Raw genomic sequence first — 22,717 nt, 5'->3', positions numbered from 1 at the left:
GATCCATACTAGCAGTCGCCATAACCTCTTGTTACCTGTTACTGACACAGGAAACTCTGGGCTTATCTAAAATCAGAGTTTCCCACTGGCAAATATGAGTTTGTGTTGGCGTTCATGTGCTCTCTTTTAAATACGATATTTCCGACATGACTTGAAGGCAGCATGAGGTAAGAGTCTGATGTATTATGGGATTCAATGCAATGAAGTTTAACTTGCATATGACCATGTGACTGGCCTATCTTAATCCAAATTTTGTTCAGGAACATACGTCACTATGCTACCTGAATCATCCTATAGGAACAAGCTAATCCGGTTTCATTCAACATTTTAATGTGTACACGGCTAGTTAGGCAAATAATGTAATTAACGGGCCTCTTGTCAAGCATGCAAGCTACACCCTGAACCTGCTTGGCATAGCATTGAGTGTCAAGTTTTGTAGATGTGGCAAAGGATATTATTCGGCGACCATACACTTGTCACACATACAGTATAAGCAGAATAATGTCTGAGATGGTGACTCCTCTGGATGTGAATTGATCTTTATGTTTGTAAAATCTGCCTGAGACTGGCAAAAATAAATCAGTTTGAGTTAAGTCTGTGATTCAGAAGCTGATAAACAGAATAGTGGTGACGTGCAAATCAATATTGTTAAAAGATCATCAAACATTTGTTAGCTGCTTGTAAAACAAGATCCAATTTACAGCTCTATATATGAAATGGAGTTATTAAAATTTGTAACATTGTAATAAAGTCAACAGAAGACCTTCGGATAATGTAGCTCTTACATGTTAATATTACATTTAAGGTTGGAAGTTTAAGGTTTAACTATTCCATGCCTTTGATACCACAAACCCCATATTTGCACAGATTGCACAATGATTCTGTGAAACTGTCTACACAATTACAATAATCATTCAAACTCAAATTGATTCTGTTAGAGGACCCAAAAGTTAACAGCAATGACCCCAAACACAACATGTCCAGCATCAGAATTAGTTTAATCAATGATCATTTACATCATCATTAACCTCATTATCATAATCACCATTTTGCATTGTCAGCGTCAGCATTATCAGCATCATCTTTATCATTAGCATCGCTATTATTCACAGCATCAGCAGCAAAAGCATCATCAATATCATTGTCATAATCATGTGGCATCGTCATAAACATTAACAATATCATTATCAAAATTAGAAATTTGCAGGGTTACATCCGTGTTAGATGGCACTGGTCACAAATTCATTTCTAAAAGGGCAATTTTTAATTTGAGTGTTCTGAAAAGTAATTTAAATTACTTTCCAAATAAAAAGTAAAAAACAAAATGCATATTATGAAATAATCCAAATCAGTTTCCAAAAAGATTTGAATATTTTTGAAAAGTTTTTTTTATGCAGACAATTCCAACCACTGTTTCTTTCTTTTATAATCTATTTTATTACTATTATCAAATATAGATATAACTCTACCTGATCTTCCTGACTCTGCCTGTGGGCAACTAAAGGAGTATAAAGCCCCGCCCCCTGCCTCTTTCCACCAATAAGGCTTCAGCACAGCTCTCTTACCTCAGAACCTTCACCTTAATCGGAGCCATGCTTTCAACTCACCCGCTTCCTTCAGACATGCCCACGACTCAGAGACCCCAGTTCACCGAGCGCCACTTCAGTGTAGACCCAGCGGCTTTCAGCAGAGCTGTGAGAGCGGTGAGTCCTGCTGGAAGCGTTATTATCTGACTTATTGCTCTGTATTCTGTACTTCTGTGCTATAGTTACTTTTGGCTAAAGCTAACTAAGTCCCAGCACTCTAAAAAACTTAAATAAGGTTCAGTTCAGGACTGTGGTTACTGTGATTAAGTTACATAAGAGGAACTTATTTCACATTATTTAGTAGACTGTAATGCTAATAGTGCTAATGGGTTGAGGTGGCTACTGAAGTCAGGGCCAAGTTTTGTAAATTAAGATAAATAATGTAAAAAAAATGTAAAAAAAAAAAAAAAGAGACTTAAGTTTCTGAATTTTGGCATGTTCTCCTCCACCAGTCTTACACACTGCTTTTGGATAACTTTATGCCACTCCTGGTGCAAAATCCAAGCAGTTCAGTTTGATTTGATGGCTTGTGATCATCCATCTTCCTCTTGATTATATTGCAGAGATTTTCAAGTTGGTAAAATCAAAGAAACTCATAATTTTTAAGTAGTCTCTTATTTTTTCTAGAGCTGTATGTACAAGCATAGGAACAGAAGTCTATTAGCAAGGTGCATCTCGTTTTGATGCGCTCTTTATCTAAAATAAAATGCTAAAGCTCAGCTCTCAAGAAAGCAGAAAAGCTCTTGTGAGCTTTAGGTGAACCTAAAAATGATTTAATAAACATGCTAAATGTTAGTTAAATTTATTAATATATGTATTATTAATTAATGTATTTTATCACAAAATACCTGCGAACAATATTGTAATATGAAAATACTGAATACTATCTGAATTTTACTTGTGTATTTAGAACTGAGTAAACAGAACTAAGTATGCACCCGTTGTCTGTTGTATATAGTCTGTGATGTTGCATCAAGTGAACATGAGATTTGTTAAAACATGTATCAGGGGATTGTTTTTTGTTAATAAAAATATTTTATCATAAAGGAAAAAACTGCTATTATATTGTATTACTTCTATTACTTATATTAGTCCATTATTATTGCATGCCACCTTGTTCTCAAAATTAATATACGCATATTATTTGTTCAATAAGGCTGTAAAACAAGCGAACTATCCCTCATGTGTGAAGGCATGCATGATAATCTGTACAGTGTAAATTTTAGTTTCATTTTGTTTTGTGTTTATGACTTTTCCTCAAGTGACGAACTTACAGATTTAGATATAGGTATAGGTGGTTTGTCAAATGTATATGAGTTTTGTTTGAGATTTTCTAGATAGAAAAACAAGTAAATAAAAGTAAACAGATTTTTTTTCTTTCTTCATTTTAATCTACAGCCACACCTGCCATGGAGCTTTGCCATACTATTTTCATATAAGGCGCCCCCGTCCTGCCGTGACTTAAATGGACTTTGAATCAATCTCTAACTTCAAGTGTTAACACCTGACACTGCAAACAGTATCCTCTGTCTCTTCATTAACGAAATGGTAAACTTTGATGATCTTCTTCATTATGTTGGGGACTTTGGGCCCTACCAGAAAAGGATAGCTTTTTTAGGATCTTTACCCATTTTATTATTTGCATATGTGCTAGTTGGAGTTGTGTTTATTGGAAATACACCAGATCACTGGTGCAAAATTGCGGGCGCTGCACGTGTTCGAGAGGATTGTGGAACCTCTGTGGAGGAGATCTGGAACCTCACTGTTCCTTACACTGGTCCACATGGCTCTCACAGTAGGTGTGATAGGTTTGATTTGGTCTGGAACTTTAGCACGGCGAACTGCAGTGACCTGGGACTGGGGTCCATACCCACCAATACCACACCACTGACTTCCTGTGATGAGGGATGGACGTTTGATCTGACTTGGACTACCGTTGTAACAGAGGTGATTGTGATGCAGATGCAGTTTTTTTGGAACTTGTTTAAATCTTGAGGCATGTTGAGTATCAAGCACATATCTGGATAAGGATTAACCTTCTGATCTGGAAACAGGAGAGTATTTACTTTCCAGATCCCACCCCCAGACAGGTTTGACAAATAAGTGGAGACAGCGTGCTCACATAGTTACTTGTGATGTATTTTGTTGCATTCGTATGCATGTATTCTTGTGTAAATCCAAACCAAGGGGCAAAACACTCAAATTTGTCAACTTATTCGGACCAGAGAAACGAACTACAGGAGTGAAAAACACTGATTTTTTACATTTGATTTAAAAGTAATTACACAGTGCATATTTTGTAATCCCTTACTGTACTGGATTTTATTATTTTCTAAGCCCAAACTTTAAGGTTTATTATTTATTAACTAATTATAATGTTAGTGACAACCTTTATTTAACAGCTAGTTTTCTCATGATTGCTAGAACTTGTTTTTTGGAAATACATTTTTTTACTTATATTCAGATAACCTTCTTTATGTAGATTATTTTTTGAAAATTCCATACCCATTCCATGTCTGAAATTGTTTTAAGAACACAACATAAGAAAAACTCCAGTAAGTGTTGAATGCTTATTTTTTTCTTTCTCTTTAAAGTTTGTGTTGGTGTGTGATCGTTCCTGGCTTGCTGATTTGAACCAGGCAACCTTAGCTGCTGGGTTTTTCATAGGAGCCTTTGTCTCTGGATACATAGCTGACAGGTTTGATCAGTTTTTGTACTGTTTTTGTCTTGTAAGAACAGATTAACTGTGAGATTCACCACCTATTTTATTTTTTCATTCTTTTTTACAGGTTTGGAAGAAAGTTATGCTTCATTGGCTCAATGCTCGGCCTCGGAGTGTCAGGGATATGCCTCATCATTTCGCCTAATTATCCCTTGTTCCTGGTCTTTAGATGTTTGCAGGGTTTTTTTGCAAAAGGAGCATGGACAACCACATATGTGCTGGGTAGGTAAAGACTGTACTATGGGTTGATTTGCCTTTTTAACAACCAGGATGAGTTCTCTTCTAGTCCTCACCCTAACCTGGACCTATTAACTGTGAGCTACTTAAAAATTGCATGCTGTCATCTGCTTCTATGCTTAAAGATTTGATTTGAAAAGTATTTATAAAATGTGGAAATGTGCATCATTTGACCTTTCATAACCATGATTGCAAGACCATGGCAAAATCTTCCTGAGAACTATGTCTTGGGATGTACAAATATCTGCATAGTGATTATTTCACTCTTTTTACTTATAAGACAAAACTAACATAATACACTTTAAAATGAAAATAATGTTTATTTTTTCAGTATTTCTAATATGTCTTTTAAATATTAATCCATGTTCTAGTCACTGAAAATCCATGAAATAGCAGATAAAATTTCCAAATCCACCATTTTGCATCTAGTTGATGTAACATATAATAATGTTTTCAGTGGTAGCATATGAGTTAACAACTGACTTTATAAAAGTGTTACTCTCAAATGAATCTGAATTTGCACTTTACGGCAACATTTTATTTTTCTCAAAACGGGTGTCGTTGCTTTTGCGTAAACTCAAAATACACTATTATTCTTTTGTTGGGTTTTTGGTAAGACATCGATTAGATTGTTTTTGTTTAATGTCAATCTTGTTTTTGTTCTTTTTTCAAAACAGTTATTGAATTCTTTGGATCAAACAACAGGAAATTTGTTTCAGTCATGACCCGTACCCTGTACTCTACTGGTATGGTTCTCATTCCTGGCCTAGCTTATTACATCCATTCTTGGAAATATCTCCAACTGACCATGACGCTCCCGATCTTTATCTTTCTGGTCTATTACTGGTAAGTTCAAAAACATGGTACCTAACAGATAAAAGAAACATTTATGCACAATATAGTTGTATCTGCTAGTACTCTAATTATTTATTCCATTTGAAATGTGCAATTATGGTGTAATTTGTACTGATGAAGAAAAATGTTTAGGGCTATTCCTGAATCTCCCAGATGGCTGCTGTCACAAAAGAGGACGAAAGAGGCCATGATTGTTATCCAGAACATTGCAAAGTGCAATAAAAGATCCGTTCCTGCAGACTTTCAAGAGGTCATTTGTAAAATTTAAATAAAATAATAAAATTTAAATAAAATAATAAAATTTAAATAAAATAATAAAATAAAAAGGCAAATTGTTTATTGTTTTATAAAAAAAAATGTCTTCAATTGGCTTTTTTATAAATCAACAAAACCTGTAGAATATTATATTTTGAACTACACTGTATCTGGTGATTTCATGTTTGTTTGACAGATGGATCTACTTGTGGAACAACAGCAGGAAATTGTTCATCCATCTTTTAAAGATTTGTTCAGAACACCTAAAATGAGGAAACACACCATCATCTTGATTTATGCATGGTAACAATGGCGTTTTAATGTGTAATCATGAAGTTTAATCTAGTATCCTAGGTCTTGGATTATTTTCAAGATAATTTAACTTTTTAATATTACATGCAAAACGTGTTTTTATGATCTTCATTTTATTTGTTTTAATATATATTACAGTTGTCCTCACATTGACTCTGGACTTAATTGTAGTCCAAATTAGTCTTTACAGTGAATAATTAATTTGTTAATATTTGATATGGTTTGTGATTTATTATATTGTGTACTTACCTACCTTTATCTTTCTTTAAGGTTTACAAGTACAGTAGTATTTCAAGGATTATTACTACGTCTAGGGATCACAGGCGATAATCTGTTTTTGGATTTCTTCATCTCAGCCGTGGTGGAACTGCCTACTGGTCTCATATTTTATCTGTTGGTGGACAGAGTGGGCAGGCGTCCTCTTATAGCAACTGCAAATTTAGTTGCAGGACTTGCTTGCTTGATTGTGCCTTTTGTTACACAGAGTATGTTCATTTTATTTTTATGTATACATTTATAAAATATTGAATATTACTAAATCTGGATTATGTTTGAATCACACATTGATCTTTCTCTGTCTCAAGACATCTCCTGGCTGAGGAGAATCATCGCAATAATAGGAAGACTTGCTGTTGCCATTGGATTTGAAACAGTCAATTTTGCCAACTCAGAGCTTTATCCCACTCCCTTAAGGTAATTGAGTGTTCTGAAGATGGAACAAAAATATAAAAATGAAGTGAAAACTGTGGATCATCTAAATATTTAAATCATAATTATTGTAGTAAGAACCTGCAAATGTTTTTAACTTTTTCAGAAATCTGGGTGTGTCCGTCTGCTCCTCAGCCAGTGATATCGGAGCAGTGGCAGCACCGTTTCTTCTCTACAGATTAGCCAGTATTTGGCAAGAGCTGCCCCTCTTTCTGTATGGTAAGAGAATGATTTACACTGCTGCAACCATGACACAATACACGTAACTCTGTTAAACTAAAGTGTTGTTTTTTTTTGTCTGTGGTTGCTGGTTGATCTTCTGCAGGTGTTATGTCTCTGGTATATAGTGGACTGGTTACAATGTTGCCAGAAATGAAAGGTGTTGATCTTCCTGAGACCATAGATGATGTGGAGAACAGAGGGTAAGACATATAAAATAATCTTCTCTCTCAGTGGTTGACTGTGTTTACATGGTAATTGGAAACATACTTAATAAATGACAATAAATGAACATCTATACGAAATAAAGAAAATGCTTTGATTCAATCCCTAATTTCGTTTTTGTTTTTTTTTTTTTTTTTTTTTTAGAAAAGAAGACGCTAAAAAGAAAAACCTAGCAATGAAATATAATCCTGGTGATGGAAGTATGTGAGAATCTGTGAAAGCTGGTATTGTGTGATTATTACATCACATAGTACGCAAAAATGTGCTATATGATTATATATTTCATAATTCATTAGAATTATAGAGCTTTGGAGCTACAGGTACCTTTTTTTACAAACCATCTGATTGCAAGCCTAAAAAAAAATATATATATATATATATTATTATTATTATTAATATTATTATATTTTATTTTTTATTTTTTTTGGAAATTGTCCTGTACCTCAAAACAATATTTCTTTATTCGTGTTTATTTTAGTATATATTTTTATTATTACCGTTGCTTGTTGTGTTGTTGCTGCTGCTTTTGCACTATTATGACTATTATGACTAAAAAGTATTACACTTTTTGGTGGCAATAAAATGCTATTTTCCTACCCTTCAAAAGGACAAAGTGAGACAGGCAAAATATTTATTGTGTATAATTGCATCTATTATGCATTATAGCGTGTGGCTTTGGCCTGTATTAAAATGACACTTTCACATCCAGCCATGTGTGAAATGATTGAAATCCAGACTTTGTAGAAGCTTTAAACTATTGTGCTTTTTCATATGCTTTTAAAGACAATAGTCTTTTGTTAATAATCATCTATTACTGTACCCAATTAATTTGCATGTGCTGTAAATTACTTTGTGTAAGTCAACAATTAAAAGACTAAAACAATAAATTATTTGTTCAAATTATGGCGTTTTGTGCAAGTTATTTAATAAGTTTTACATATCAAAAGAATATTCTTAAAATAATTTACAAGTTTTCATAATTTAATCACTGATTTTGAAGAAACCTTCTCACACACATTAGCACAGTTAAGTACATTTGGCTACTGTGTATTACCATATATGCTAAGATATAGGCGTGCTGCTAAAGCATGTTTATGTATGTCATTGTCAGAGTACAGATAATTACATACAGTTATGTTGATTAGCCATAGAATTTGCATAAGAGGCTATCTATAAATGGTCTGGCCAGTTTATGGCTGTTTGGGCAAGAACAATACCCTCTTGTTGGCTATAATCTTGTTAAGGTCAGGGTAGGCCTCCACATTATGATAGAAAAACCAGGACAGATCAGGCTGGTTTTAGTGTTAATAGTGTGGGAAAAGAGGAGCTGAGGGCTTCATTGTTATTATGTTATTATCTGTTGATCACTAAGTATTTCCCTGTGTGTAGAATAGCTGGTGTTCAGACGCCAGTGACTCTTCAGAAACTCTGTGGGTAAAGACCTGAGGTGTTTTTGGAGGTATAGAAAATGGCTCGTGTCTCAGGTTTTGTTTCCTTGAATGATCGTAGTGTTTTTAGCAAAGCTTGCCAGACTCTGGATCGAGAGAGACTTCAGACCATCATTGATCAGTGGAACTCTGAGAGACTGGACCTGTTCGAGATCAGTCAACCTGATGAGGTAAAAACCCACAGCCAGGAGCTAGGAGAACATTAGTTCAAATTGTTTATATTTGTGTGGAGACACTTCTGATTAAGTTTTAAAGAAGCAGGGACACAGAATCATTAATATAATTTGTGCCTAAAAGTCACATTGCCTAAAATTACAATACAGTAATAATTATAATTAATGTTATATATTAAGATATAATTAAATGGTGTATTATTTATTAATTGACATAGTGTATAAAAAGGTCTCAATCTTTACTCAGACTTGATATGTCATGGTTTTGGTCTTACAAAATAGCTGACAGTAATCAAGTCTGTGTGTGTCTGGTTTAACAGAATTGCAAATTTTACAGAGTCTGGTGACATTCAAGGTTTAATTTAGCAATATAACACAGTGTCACTTACAGAAGGTACATAACCTTTTATTTATTCTCAAATTAAGGCTTTCCCTCTCTCTCTTTCATGATTTTAATTATTTAATGCAATTGTTTTTTTTAATGAATGACAACAGTGATATGAATCTAATCATTTTTTTCCAGTCTAACACTGATTCTTCTTACATTTAAATACCCATTATTACAAGCTTAGTCTTAAATCTGATTCTTTTTTCTCAATTGGCACCATAATTTTTGTACACTGACTGTTGTACAAGTAGGTATCAGATATAACAAAAAACAAATATTAAATGTTAAATAAAATTAAATAAAATAATACAATGAATAAAATTATACGTTAATTTATGTTAAATTAATAGATTTTGTTTTATTACAGAATTCCAATAACCAGGTTTTACATTTCAGGACCTGAATTTTCATGGGGTTATGCGATTTTACCTTCAGGACCACATCACAGGGAACTTCTCAACCAAATGCATTCGTGTCTCCAGCACTTCTACCACACAGGAGATTATTGCCACTCTGCTTGAGAAATTCAAGCTTGATATCAAAGCTGAAGCTGATCCATATTTTATGTATGAGGTCTCTGGAGATAAAGGTTGGTTTATACAGTATGTTATCATAGCATACCTTTTGATTTTATTTGATTTAGGCTTTTAATAGTCAGTAAAAGCATTTTATATTCTGAATGTGTGCAAAATGCTTTTGATCTTTTGGGAGTCCAGAAGGAAGACGATTGGATCTTCATGAACAGCCCTTGATGGTTCAGCTTAGCTGGAATAAAGATACTATTGAAGGCCGCTTCATATTGAAAAAGGATGGTAACACAAATTTGCAGGTGAGTTATCTGCCTATAAAAAGGAATATTAATCTGTTTTCCTTTTCTAAAGTGTTGCAAATAAATACCTCATACATATTATCATAACTGTTCTGTCAGTTGTGTTAAAATTGTTCAGATCTGTCTCTTTTTAGAATAATGGCGTAGATGGCAAAGAAAAAGTGGGAGTGCTACAAAACTTCAAGAGGACCCTGTCAAAAAAGCATAAAACAAATAAACAGAAGAAAAAAGAGAATCTCGACAGCCATTGCATAGAGACAGGGGATCTGCCTAGTGATGGCATTAATTGGTGAGTTTGTCACATAATCAGTGTACAGAAAACATAGGAGACACATGTTTAAAATGAGTTTCTTTGCCAGTCTTTGTCTTCTATTTATGTCTTATTAAATCTGTCTTCAAGCAAGAACAGTCATGAACAAGAGAAAAGAACGTTGGTTGATGATCTTAAGGCGGGGATGAATCCAGCAGATCCGGAATGTTTTGAACTGAGGAATGAGGAAATTAAGTCAGGTAGAAGTGAATGACACTCATCAAAATGTTCATCTGTAGTATGAAGTGGAATTCATTCATCTCAAATGATCTTTCATATGTTACAGAACACAGCAACCGAAAGCCATCAAGCAGCACAGTCAGACCAGCTGTAAGTTATGTCATATGACTAAGGTTTAATGTGCCATCACAAGGCGGCTTGTGAATCAGGAATGAATCAGGAACATTTTTACTTGTACTCCCTTCATTTTACAATAAACACCTGTACTTTTTAACTTCACTTCAATAACTTTACTGTAGCACTTTAAATTAAATGAAGCAGATATTTGAAGAGTGTAGTTAATCTAAAAGCTACTTTACAGAAATCTATAGCACGATTATAATTGTGATGCCTGGTGGTGGAGATTATTGTTATTTTATGATAGTTTGGCCTAAAATGTATTTTTTAAAACACAATTCATGATACCAATTTTGATACCAGCGTTTCCACTCGTTTTTGTTTTCCACCTGTTTTCGCATTTCCATCTGCTTTGGCTTGCCACTCGTTTTGGGAACTCCACCGTTTTCGCATTTCCACTGTTTTCGTTTTTCACCCTTTTTGGGGACTCTACACATTTTCGTGTTTCCAAGCGTTTTCATTTTTCACCTGTTTTCGGAGCTCCATATGTTCCCACCTGTTTTCGTTTCTCCGCCCTTGTTTTTTGTTTATTATACATTTTTTTAGTTAAGCATACTGCATGAGTAATGCTTACAGATGGAGGCAAACAACACATTCTGTTGAACTCTGACTGTTAACTTATTAATGATTAATTCAGTCATTAATTAATTACGTCCTTCTAAACATCAGATGACCTCTCTTAATAGGCAGTCTTCCATCTTCTATTAATCTTCATGCAGTTTCTAATCAGGCAGCTAACTGCTTATGCTGCTGTTAATGAATCTGCTTCGTTCAGTTTGTGTGAATCAGAACCTGTGCCTGCATTCACCCAGTGATTCTAAATAGCTCCCACTACTGATGGATAGAAAAAAAAAATTCCCCTGTTTATTTTCAGGGCAAAGTGGTCTGTAGTGAGCAATCCAACAAGAGAAGATTGTTAGAGTACATTACTCAAAAGCGGGAGCAGACTTCTGAGTCTTGGAATGGCTCAAATGGAAGGTAAAAACACTGTACTAATTTAAATTAATTATTCAAAGTAATCATTAGTTATTTTTTTCTTTCTTCACAAGTTATTTTTCTTTATGACAGCACTGTACCAGAAAACTCTGTGCCAAAATGGAATCTACCACTAAGCATAAAGCTGGAAGAAAAAAGTAAGTAGGATTCTTTTCTCTCCCATTAGAGGCTCTCAGTATTGTTTTTGGTAAATTGCATTAACCTTCTTCACCATTGCAGAAGAAGAAGCCTTCTTGCTTGCTGTAGTGAACTACACCAACAGCTCCACGGTTCACTTTAAGCTCTCTCTGGCCTATGCCTTTTATTTGGCATGCCGATTTGTGCTCACTCAAAGTGAGGAGAGGAACAAAAATCCTAAAAAGACAGCACAGAGAATTTCTACCATTGTTAACAAGATTGTGCGTCTGATGGACAATGTTATTCAGGTAGGCTTACAGTCTAAGTTTTACACGTATATTATTACTGATATCTTCATATATTTACTCTAGATGTGGTGAGTTTGCTTTTTATTTTTCCTTTTTTTTTTTTTAGAAACAGAGAAGCATTACTGTGGCTCTTACATTCTGGATGGCTAATGCCTCCGAGTTCCTGAACTTCATCAGGCAGGACAGTGATCTGGCCAACATCACCATCAGCTCTCAGAATGCTCTGGGTCAACTGGTTCAAAAGGCTTTCAAGTATGATATCCTAAAAGTCTGAACTTGTGTATCGCTTATCTTGATAAACTAAATGACTAAGCTTAAAAACCTAATCTACATGTGGAAAACCCGCTTTAAATTATACCTTTATCCGTCTGTAGGTACCTTTCAAATCGTCTCCTGGCTGACCTTGAGAGTCATCTGCCTGGATTTGTCACTGATGCTGGAGATGAGACAACCCAGGCAGGGATAGGTAAAAAGATTTCTTTACAATTTGCTTGACAACCATTATATTGTCAGTCAAACCCCTTGCATTTCCAAAATATCAGCAGGAAAAAAAGGCCTTTATTATTTTCAGTGGAAGACAATGTAAAAATATTTTATTGCAAGCTATTATGGAGCATTTCATTTGTCATTTTATCAATACATTTTGACATATTGTAAATTACCACATTCAGAATTATATTGTGTAAAAAAAGAAAAACAAAAATGGAAAAGATGTCCCATGGAAGATAAAATATGCAGCACTGGCCTCAATAATATGGATGTGGGGCCTCCTGCATTAAATGTACATGTGATTTCTGTCACTTTTTGTATGGAGCGTTATTACGAGACACAGCTATTCACACTCATTATCCCACTGCACATAATACCCACTTCACTATCAGGCTTTATTCGAACTCTGATAATTGACACTACCTTGCCATGAGCAACAGAGTTCAGCCTCACTCACAAGATAAAAACACCTCACAGCTTATTAAAGGATTGGTGTTTCGGGGGTTACAGTTCACAATCACTTTGCATACTGCTGTTCCATGACTTTTGACATGTGATAAGCTTGTATGAATGTAGATGCCAATGTGCAAATTTGATGCAAATATGTTTTTTCAAATGAAAAGAATTGCAAAGAATTAATTACCAAGGAAACAATTTTTGGTTAGTAGAACTTTTTTCTAAACATTACATTTAACGTTTTTAGTATGGTCAATGCATCAGATTTTCTGGATGTTCCTAAAAAAAAATAACACTTATAAATGTTCTTTTGATGTTGTTGCAATGTCCCTTGTATCAATGTTTTCATTTTTAGTTTTGGGAATGTAACGTTTCTATAATGTTAGTATTGTTTAGCTGGGAACACGTTGTGACAGAAACCATTATTATGTCACATGTTTTCAGAAATGTTTCCTGGAACCTTGTCCAAACATTGGTAAATTTTAATAAAGCGTTTTTGTTAGCTGGGTGAGCAAATGGTAACATAGGTTTTGTCCTTTTGTCTTCATGGTGTTTAGACAGTGTGTTGGCCAGTTTCTCCAGGGCTATGACTTTATTGCGCAGATTTCGGGTCAACCCTGCTCTCAGCATCCAGCTCTTTTCTCAGCTCTTCCATTTTATGGGGGCATGGCTCCTGAACAGACTCACTGTAGCTGCCTCGGGCTCCAATCTGTGCTCACACTACTGGGGCATGACCTTGCGCCAGCGGCTAAATCACGTGGAGGCCTGGGCAGAGAGACAGGGACTGGAGCTGGCTGCTGACTGCCACCTGAGCCGCATTATTCAGGTATGGGAAAATTGTTCAATAGATCAGGAATTTTAAAGGTTATAATGCATTCCAAAATTTCCACTGGCTTCCCAAACATGATCAGCATTTACTTTTCCTTTAGGCGACAACTCTGTTGACCCTGAACAGCTATGGTGTTAAAAATGCTGAGAAAGTTCATTCTGTTTGCTTCAAGCTGAACTCATTGCAGCTGCGGGCATTAATGACCAAGTATCAATATGCACCCAAGCAACCTCACATTCCACATGTAAGTAAAAAAAGTACTATATATTCAGACTGTCCTCATGTGTGAAATGTTGTAATTGTGAAAAACTGTCCTTGGGCATTCCAGGATCTGATAGAGAGTGTGGTGGCAATGGCAGAGAGTGAAGAAAAGGATGTGCTGGAGAAAGAAGGCACAGAGATTAAAATAGAGGAAGACCTACAGCTTCACTTGCCTTTTCTGCTGCCTGAGGAGGGCTATTCATGTGAGATTCTGCAAGGTGTTCCACAGGGCTTTAGAGAGTTTCTAGAGCCAATCTGCCAGAAAGGTAAATGGTCCCAAACCTTTATCTTACCATATCAGTTTCACTAAGGAGACCTTATTTCTTTTAGATATTTAAGCTCTCTGGAAATAGACAAATATGTATAAAGATGTAAGAAAAGAGCCATATTTCAATTTTGAAGACCAATGCAGAATGGAGACATTTTAGCAGAATCATCTTTACAGACATTTACAGTCTTTTATAGCTAGTTTAGTGCAGAGACCCAGGGGCCCTGATCAGCAGTGGGCCACCTAATGAGAGTTGAAACCCCCCCAATACTGTACACCACACCTCTGGAAGCCCAAAGGCACAGTTCAGGAAGAGCAATGTAGAGACATTTATTTAACGAGGAATGTTGGATTTGGAATTTCAGAATGATATTCTAAGTTTTCCACCTTATCCTAGCTTAAAAAAAAACTTTTCACAGTATCTGGTTGATGTATTTTTTTTTATTTGATACATTTTTCATTCAAAAACTCAAAAGCATGATCAAAGGAAACCTACTACCGTTAATGTTCCTGTGTAGCAAATAGATACCATTCACAGCGGCTTTTGGGGGAGCACTTCATTGGTATTCACACAGGATTCATTGGTATTTTTTATGCTAGGTTGTGCTGCTTGCCACAGGCACAGAATTTCATGTCTGCAATGTTTCCCTTTTTCTAAACCCCTTTTAAGTTACTAAAACATCCTGTATGTCTGACCAACAGATTGTACCTATTTAAATAATGTCTTCAAAAAGTCTGTTTGCAGCATGTGGTTTTATTCTCTGTCCCACTCTCACTGGTCTGTGTGCTTGCACTGCCTGTAGGACTTTGTACACTAATCCCTCACCAGCTTTCTCTTGGGTCTTGGACTGTGCACTTTCAGACCTCAGACTTATCCCCTGGAAACAGGGTAAAATGTGTAAGTTCTTACATTCATACACAATGAGAACTGTAGTAGCTTGCAGAACTTTCTCAAAATTATGATGAAATGTTTGTAATAGACCAATAGTTTTTTATTGTAAATGTATTTTTTTATTTATTTTTTATTTTGTGTTTTATTATCAGAAACCAGCCATTGTGAAAATTACACTGAAGAAACCTTCGCAAAGTGGAATGGGCATAAGCATCGTAGCAGCTAAGGTGAAGCTTGAAGCTTGAAGCATCACATTTGCACTTTGTCTCATAGTTGCTTCAGCTTTTTTGTAAATTAAAAATGTTTTTTTTTCTTTTAAATAAAAAAATTCATTATCTTTGTCTTGCAGGGAGCTGGACAAGAAAAGCTGGGAATCTTTATCAAATCTGTCGTCCGAGGGGGAGCAGCAGATGTGGTTAGTCTGGTTATAAAGATGACGAATAAACAATGTTAAATACTGATAACATTACATCGAATAACATCAACTCTCTGTTGCTGTTTCTGTTCATGTACACCTACTTTAGGATGGCAGACTGACTCCAGGGGATCAGTTGCTTAGTGTGCAGGGCAAAAGTCTTATTGGAATGTCACAAGAACGGTGATTTTAACATTTAATATGTATATTTTTTCATGTTACATTATAAATAGGTGATTAACTATCAAATTATCTGCAACAGGGCTGCAGAGATAATGTTGTGCACTGGATCATCTGTAACTCTGGAGATTGCCAAGTTAGCAGCTGTTTACTATGGTCTGGAAGAGGTGTTGAACCAACCATCCCAATCAAGATTTAGAGGTATATATTTAAGAAATAACCTGAGCTCAAATATTAATCAAGTCCCATGTTTCACACAGTGTATTGAACAGCATATTAAAACGTTATAGCTATTTCATACTTCAATTACTTTAATTTTTTGGCCTGAACCCAACTAGAATTGTATTTAACAGATGGTGATATTGCTGAACAAGCCACACAGCCATCCAGTGGCCTTGATATGAGTGAAATCTCAGGGCAGATTGTTTGTGCCCCTTCAACAATACCTAGCACAAAGGGGAGCTACCACACAGTCAAGAGACCAATCAGAAGGCAAGACCAGCAATGGCTTAAGCACAGACTGGAATATCGCTCAAACCCCAACTTGGCTTGTAAGTATCCCAAGACTTTGTATCATAAAATCTTTGCAGTATTTTCTGATAAATTTTAAACCTTTGTCTTCTCTCACAGATCCTTTTCAAACGACCATGGAAATGTCTGTTGATTCATTCACACACAATCAGATATTCACCTCAGTCTCCACTGACAATCTTATTGCTGGTGTGAGTTTCCAATTGTAATTTTTCTTGTTTTAAATATATGACGATAATAGTACTTTATAGACCAGAAGCATCTAAGTTATCCTACAAAAGACATAGCTGGATGACTGCATGATAAATAAAAGTCCTTATATTAAACAGTTGGTGTAGTATTAGAATGACTAACATGCATGTACTGTGTATGCATTTCAATTTTCCTAAGGGGCAGCCTGAATCTGGCCTTTCAACCCTAAACCCTGGTCAGACTGGATCATACAGGGAATATTCAACCTTGCCAGTGTCTAGACTTCAGGCGAGTAAAGAGTCAAGAACTGCTGAACAGGCTCATCTCTTCTCTACTGTCTCCCACTGTCATGACCCCTCTGTGGTATGCATTAACATTACATGTAACAATAAAATATAAGAGAGAATATATCAATTATAAGGATATAACAGATATCAAATAATCATTAAATAAAAAGCAAAATAAGTAAAATATAAAAATTATATATTAAATAAAATATATACAGAAATTATAATATAATAAAAATGTCTAAGAAACTGTAATGCCTTCTATGGCGTATGATGTTAAATGCCTTCAAAACTTTGTGAATAGAATGCCTAATCCATGTGGAATCGACTATAAGACCTCATTTGATAATTCAATAATTCACCTCACCTTGCCATGAGCATGCTGGCAAATTTACAAACTCACTCACAAGACAACACCTCACAACATATAAAGATGTGGGTGTTTCCAAGCCATTTCCTGGAATAACATGATCAATTTACACACTGCCATTGTATTAATTGTGGTCATTAGTGAACAGATTCTGCACAACAAATTGTTGGGTAATCAACAACATATTGGCCATATCATTGCAAACCGGGTTCACATATCTACATTTCTTAATCAATCATACATTTTAATAAAGTATATTGACTGACACATCTTGTTTTATTCACATGCAGAAACTGGCACATTCTCAAGAAACCCTTCCATCTATGGATAAAGGAGGCCCCCTTGTGGACAGACCTCTGTATTTTGATTCATGGAGTAGCCAATCTGTGGATTCAAACTTTTCTGGACAAGAGAGAAGAAGCAAAGATGGACAGTGGGAGATTTCCGGTCATTCTTTGCATGTGTCACAACCAAAGCGGATAGATGTTCCTGTGTCTCATCCAACCAATGCTTTTCCATTTGGCATGTCCCAGCAGCCTGTTCTCAGAGCAGACACGACCAATACCAGCTTGTCATCTACAACTAACACATATGGCCAAGTCAGGAACCCACAGCGCACCTCTGCACCAGGTTGCTACCATTTGGAACAATACACAGGTTCAGCACTAGCATCCAAACAGCTTGTTCAGTCTCGCGTCTCACCTCAGAAACCTAAACTTGATAAGTTTTGTGAAAAATCTCAAGCTGTTGTATGTCAGTCTTTCTCTAAATCTCATGACAAGAAAAGCAAGATAAGCTCCTCACAACTGAGTGACACTACAGAGCCACACAGTTACAAGCCTGTTATGAAAGGTGATGTGCAGGGCCTTTCCCCAGACATTTGGAAGCGGGAGGCTCAGGAGCAGTTGAAGAAGCAGCAAAGGCATCTGGCAGTGGATCTGCTGGGGCAAGAAATGTTGCAGCTGCAGGGTAAAATGGAACGGACCCTGGAGGAGAGTGAGCGTCTGCGAAGGCTCTCTCTTGAATGGCAGTTTCAGAAGAGGCTACAGGATTTTCAACAGAATGGAGAGGACAATGATGAGGAGGAAGATGAACACAACAGTGCTGTTATAATGCAGCAGCTTGAGCCACAGAGCAATGAGCAGGTGGGCCCGCAATTAAGCACATAGTTTTCGAGTTGGTATTTGTCTTGCTGAGAATTAACTTTGGCTTCAACATAGTTTTATAATATTTATGCCTGTTTAACAGTATATTTATAATGTATATATTTAACCTATAACTGTATATGAGCATGGTTCCATTCACTTCTGTTCTATAGAAACAAAGTCCAAAATATCCACCAGATTAATACATTTAAATTTGAGTTTGCATTACATATGCAGATGTGTGAAGTTATATATCATAATTAGCTCCTGAGGAACATTTTGCTGTCCATGCTCATATAGTCATTTGGTTCTAACATACTCTATAATAGCTGTTATAAGAAAAACAAAATCCGTTATATTAATTTAGAACACACAACTGACTGTACAACAACTAAGTGGATCATACAGTTTGTCAAACCAAAATCCTGATCTTAATCACTGTTCCAGCCTAATGCAGCAGATTTGTATAATGGACAACAGTTGAGTGAGCGACAGAATCAACTACCACTGCAACAGAAATGTCAACAGACTGAAGAGGACTGCCTCAAAGGTACTTGCAGAGGATGTGTGAAAACCAAATACTGTGAAAAGACATGCTGTGAGATTCGTGTAGCTGTAAATGTCTCAATTGTAATTGCAGATGCAGGCCCTGGTGGTTCCTCTGAAACTAACAAGACTCAGCGTGTCAGTGTTTATTTCGGGTAAGCTTCCTTATTTGAAGGTTTTTTAACATAAAGCATCCCAGTATCAACTAGAAGTTAATTCACAGTTTATTTTCAGTTATGTGTCATCATCTTTGTTGTGCTTAATGTACTGAAATTCAATTTAATGGTGATTTTATTTATTGTAAATAACTGCAACTGTATATATTCTTTATCATTTGTAGCCAACTCAATCACAAGAACTTCAAGAATACAAAAGCTCCAGAAAATCTGACCTTCAGAGAACGACAACAGCTTTTCTCCTTGACCATGAATGAACCAAACAAGGTCAAAATATCATAAACATGCTCCTGTGTTCCACATTGCAGTGTTTGTGTTCTTAAATATATTCGTAAACGTTGATATCATAGTATGGCACAAAAGTACTTGGCACAGTGAACACTTTTTTTATGTATACTAATGATCTTAAATGTACACAAGTCTTTTTTAATTTTAAAATGACCCATTAAGTTTTGACAACGCTGTCTTTTAAGTAAAAATATATATCATTTGCGCAAAATGCAGGTTTGTTTAATGAAGCTAGAATAAAATGAATAAATGAAAGGTTAATAAATGAAACTGTACAGTTTATTTTAATTATTTAACTTTATTTCATTACTTAATTTGCTGGTAAAACTGTACTACCATTTGTTCCTGTTCTCGTGTTTCAATGGATCCATGCCGTATCCGTCTAATTTCATTAATAGCATCAATCCCGCTGAGTTTTCTACTTTTCACCAAGTAACAGGCCAGCATTGTCCCAGTTCTTCCATAGCCATGCAAACAGTGCACTGCAACACCCTGAAACAGACAAGATCAAATGTATACTGTTTTGTATGCAAATAATACACATGTGACCATGTAAATCGCTGACAGGCAGAGATGTGTTTTTTTCTTTACCTCTCCTTTTGTATTGGCTTCTTCCACTATAGTCAGGAAGCGTTTGATTTGATCAAATGTTGGAGCACAGAAGTCGTGTATTCTGATGTGATGCAAAGTCAGTTCGGGGCAAGTGTCATGATACGGAGGCTTTCTCTCAGACAAAGTGACTAAATGTTTGATACCATTATTCACCAGGTACTGGTAATGGCCAGGCATTCTTGGCATTGCCAGCCCAGCCAATTTGTGAGGTTCAAGCCAGGAAAAGTTGTGAGGTGCTTCTGATGCCATTGTAGCTACCTGTCAAACAGAATGACACTGGTTGAACAGCTATATATGTCATAATGTTACATACACATATTAGTGTGTGATCTAGCAAATTACACAAGGCACCCAATATACCAAAAACATTGTTTCAGGAACTTAAAGTCTAAGGAACAATCTAACAAGGATATACACAGCCAAATATAATGTTAAAATATTCTTGCATTGATAAGTTACATATTTTTATGTATGACCCACTTGTACACCTCGTTGTATTGGACATATATATATATTGCATGCAACATTATATAAAAATAGGTTATATATAGGTTAGATATAGGTTAAATATTTACAGGGTTAACTCTGCAGACACCCACTGTGTAAGTTAGTAAGTTACAGTAATGGGTAATATCGTTAAACTGTTAGCTACTTAAGCTAGTTAACCTAGCAATGTTTGCTAACATAACAGCTAGTGGTTAAATAATGTTAATAACGTTGACTTGAAGACCAGCTGTTAGCCAGCAAGCTAGACTAGCTAACTCACCGGAATCGGTCCCTGAATACAAACAGTTGCGTTGACAAATCCGTCAATTTCTAGCTAAGTTACATATTGAACAATAAAAACACGCAAACTAAACTGAGCACATCTATGGAGTTCAGCAGCTGCTCAGTCTATTTGTAGCCGGTAGAATACTGTAAGCTAGCTAGCGTTAGCATGTTTCTATAATTACCACTAGCTTAGCATGTTGGAACCGAAACTGGCTAGCTGGCCGATTGTCTAATTTTAAACGACTACAACAGTCTGTCTTTAAGTCTTAGTCACGGTTCAGCAACAAATAAAGACTCTACTGTTTCAAATATTCTGTAAATATACATTTTACTCACAATTTCAACATTTCATCTACGTTTATGTGTCATCAGATTATAAGCGCCGCTGATCACCGAGATGTCTCAGTCAGGATGGCCGAGCGGTCTAAGGCGCTGCGTTCAGGTCGCAGTCTCCTCTGGAGGCGTGGGTTCGAATCCCACTTCTGACAACACTTTTCTATTTTTAATTAATAATAGTTCAAAAATTTAATTAATTTTTTTTACTAAGGGTGACTTAAAGCAAGGACGATTACTATTATAAATCATCTCAAACTCAGAAAACAGCACACTGAAAACAATATGGTTCAGACATAATTTGTTGTAAATGTGTTAGCATAATAATACTTATGTAACCTGGAGTGATTTGAAACTAAAATGATCAGAACAACATATTCATGTTGTTGTCCAGAACGGTTTCATACATAGGCCCATCATCTCACCCTACTCACTATTAGCTGCTGGTACAAGGCCTTGGACAGGCCCAGTATCACGGTAAAGATATAGATTTATAAGAAATTCACTATCAAAAGGTAAATCAGGATTAGCATTTAAACATATTTTTCTATATACAAATTTATTATGTTCCAAATACACAGCAGCATCAGATGGTTTGCATTCTGCTTTAATAAAGTGTATGTACCTATTCCAGTGGTTTCCAATCTCATCTATAAAGGTCTGGTGCAGCTTAAGGTTTTATTCTAAACAACAAACAGTCGATCGCCTCAGGTTGTGCGACAAGAATAAGATGTTCATTCCAAAACGGTCTATTCACACACTTTTATGAACATGCCACTCTACATTTGACATAACTTGTTTGTATGTATAGCTGCTCCCAACCTTTTATTAACTGGTTGATAAAAGTGCCGCGCTCCGACTGATGGTTCAATACACAGTGGCAAATACACATCAGTAAAACCGCCATGTTCCAGTCTATGCATTGTTTAACTGAAAATTACTACATAAAACTTGAATGCTCTCAAACATAATTTACACACATACAAACACAAGAATATTTCACTTAAGTTACTATACCATGTGCACCTCAAACCAGAAGATTAGGCATTGCTAGAAGTCCATTTCTTCCTACTTCACAGCCCTTTGTCTTTTAGACCGCTTGCACACGCCGACTGACTATAAACGAAACTCATTTTTTCCCAAAGTGCACCATGTGACCAACTGATGAACTAACTGCTGACGTGGTCAGATGATTTTAATTAAACAATATCCTGAAGTATACACATAATAATCAAGACATATAAAATGGACATCATAAAATAAAGTTAAATAAAACATTAAATAAATATTTACACAAAAATAAATGCTCATATTACCGCATTCGCTACAGTACGTGTCAGGTAGGGTGCGGGAAGGACGAGGAGGCGGACGCAAACGCAAACTACACACAAATTTAATAACGTAAACAAACACAAAATAAACATAAACTTAACAAAGAAAACAGAACTGAGCATAAACAGAAAACCACGAGGACCACTAACAGACGTAAAGTAATAAAATAATAATAAATAGCGGTGGACACAAACGGGAAACAGGAAACACCTGGGACTAAGGAGCGGGGCTACAAATGAACACAGGTAAGTGGAAAATCACTGGGGAAGAAACACAGAGGAGCACAGGTCACGTGGGAG

General features: G+C 35.8%; 3 protein-coding genes and 1 non-coding gene across 11 annotated transcripts; 3 read left to right on the top strand and 1 right to left on the bottom strand.

The window, feature by feature from the left end:
* The first annotated feature begins 1,589 nt into the window (after window positions 1-1,589).
* On the top strand, window positions 1,590-8,019 carry slc22a3 (solute carrier family 22 member 3). Its single transcript, XM_007252011.4, has 12 exons — window positions 1,590-1,703; window positions 2,985-3,533; window positions 4,181-4,284; window positions 4,376-4,530; window positions 5,223-5,391; window positions 5,533-5,650; window positions 5,852-5,958; window positions 6,238-6,452; window positions 6,552-6,660; window positions 6,782-6,894; window positions 7,001-7,097; window positions 7,264-8,019. Exons 2-12 carry the CDS (start codon window positions 3,132-3,134, stop codon window positions 7,325-7,327), a joined length of 1,653 nt encoding a protein of 550 aa, XP_007252073.3. The 5' UTR covers window positions 1,590-1,703; window positions 2,985-3,131; the 3' UTR covers window positions 7,328-8,019.
* A 399-nt stretch (window positions 8,020-8,418) lies between these two features.
* LOC103046279 (afadin) lies at window positions 8,419-19,931 on the top strand. Of its 6 annotated transcripts, none has more exons than XM_049464040.1 (26): window positions 8,419-8,737; window positions 9,564-9,717; window positions 9,845-9,957; window positions 10,092-10,246; window positions 10,358-10,467; window positions 10,554-10,597; window positions 11,499-11,602; window positions 11,693-11,757; window positions 11,840-12,045; window positions 12,152-12,297; window positions 12,420-12,511; window positions 13,548-13,816; window positions 13,920-14,063; window positions 14,148-14,346; window positions 15,152-15,246; window positions 15,393-15,467; window positions 15,590-15,655; window positions 15,765-15,838; window positions 15,918-16,036; window positions 16,174-16,386; window positions 16,466-16,557; window positions 16,757-16,921; window positions 17,506-18,360; window positions 18,808-18,910; window positions 19,001-19,061; window positions 19,247-19,931. In XM_049464040.1, exons 1-26 carry the CDS (start codon window positions 8,588-8,590, stop codon window positions 19,362-19,364), a joined length of 3,987 nt encoding a protein of 1,328 aa, XP_049319997.1. In that variant the 5' UTR covers window positions 8,419-8,587; the 3' UTR covers window positions 19,365-19,931. The 6 variants fall into 6 exon arrangements, with proteins under 6 accessions (XP_049319997.1, XP_049319995.1, XP_049319999.1 ...); XM_049464038.1 differs by having other exon boundaries at window positions 9,525-9,717; window positions 16,763-16,921; XM_049464042.1 differs by having other exon boundaries at window positions 9,525-9,717; window positions 16,757-16,840; window positions 17,500-18,360.
* On the bottom strand, window positions 19,649-22,199 carry dusp23b (dual specificity phosphatase 23b). Of its 3 annotated transcripts, none has more exons than XM_007252019.4 (3): window positions 22,113-22,199; window positions 19,962-20,240; window positions 19,649-19,862 (listed from the first exon to the last, which is right to left on the bottom strand). In XM_007252019.4, exons 2-3 carry the CDS (start codon window positions 20,229-20,231, stop codon window positions 19,677-19,679), a joined length of 456 nt encoding a protein of 151 aa, XP_007252081.2. In that variant the 5' UTR covers window positions 20,232-20,240; window positions 22,113-22,199; the 3' UTR covers window positions 19,649-19,676. The 3 variants fall into 3 exon arrangements, with proteins under 3 accessions (XP_007252081.2, XP_022528742.2, XP_007252080.2); XM_022673021.2 differs by lacking the exon at window positions 22,113-22,199 and adding an exon at window positions 21,090-21,197; XM_007252018.4 differs by lacking the exon at window positions 22,113-22,199 and adding an exon at window positions 20,749-20,961.
* On the top strand, window positions 21,159-21,241 carry trnal-cag (transfer RNA leucine (anticodon CAG)). Its single transcript has one exon. It is a non-coding gene; the product is annotated as a tRNA-Leu (tRNA).
* Window positions 22,200-22,717: the final 518 nt, after the last annotated feature.

The sequence above is a fragment of the Astyanax mexicanus genome, chromosome 14, assembly GCF_023375975.1.
Source record: "Astyanax mexicanus isolate ESR-SI-001 chromosome 14, AstMex3_surface, whole genome shotgun sequence".
In the NCBI taxonomy this organism is placed as follows: domain Eukaryota; kingdom Metazoa; phylum Chordata; class Actinopteri; order Characiformes; family Acestrorhamphidae; genus Astyanax; species Astyanax mexicanus.
Note: the sequence above shows the minus strand (reverse complement) of the source record. Positions and strands in the feature narration are given on the sequence as shown.

Coding starts and splice junctions, on each gene's coding strand:
- slc22a3 (XM_007252011.4), top strand. CDS start 3,132: ATGGTAAACTTTGATGATCTTCTTCATTATGTTGGGGACTTTGGGCCC. Junction 6,453..6,551: donor TGTGCCTTTTGTTACACAGA/GTATGTTCATTT, acceptor CTCTGTCTCAAG/ACATCTCCTGGCTGAGGAGA. Junction 7,098..7,263: donor GATGATGTGGAGAACAGAGG/GTAAGACATATA, acceptor TTTTTTTTTTAG/AAAAGAAGACGCTAAAAAGA.
- LOC103046279 (XM_049464037.1), top strand. CDS start 8,588: ATGGCTCGTGTCTCAGGTTTTGTTTCCTTGAATGATCGTAGTGTTTTT. Junction 9,958..10,091: donor ATGGTAACACAAATTTGCAG/GTGAGTTATCTG, acceptor GTCTCTTTTTAG/AATAATGGCGTAGATGGCAA. Junction 14,064..14,147: donor AGCAACCTCACATTCCACAT/GTAAGTAAAAAA, acceptor TGGGCATTCCAG/GATCTGATAGAGAGTGTGGT.
- dusp23b (XM_007252019.4), bottom strand. CDS start 20,231: ATGGCATCAGAAGCACCTCACAACTTTTCCTGGCTTGAACCTCACAAA. Junction 19,863..19,961: donor AAGCCAATACAAAAGGAGAG/GTAAAGAAAAAA, acceptor TGTCTGTTTCAG/GGTGTTGCAGTGCACTGTTT.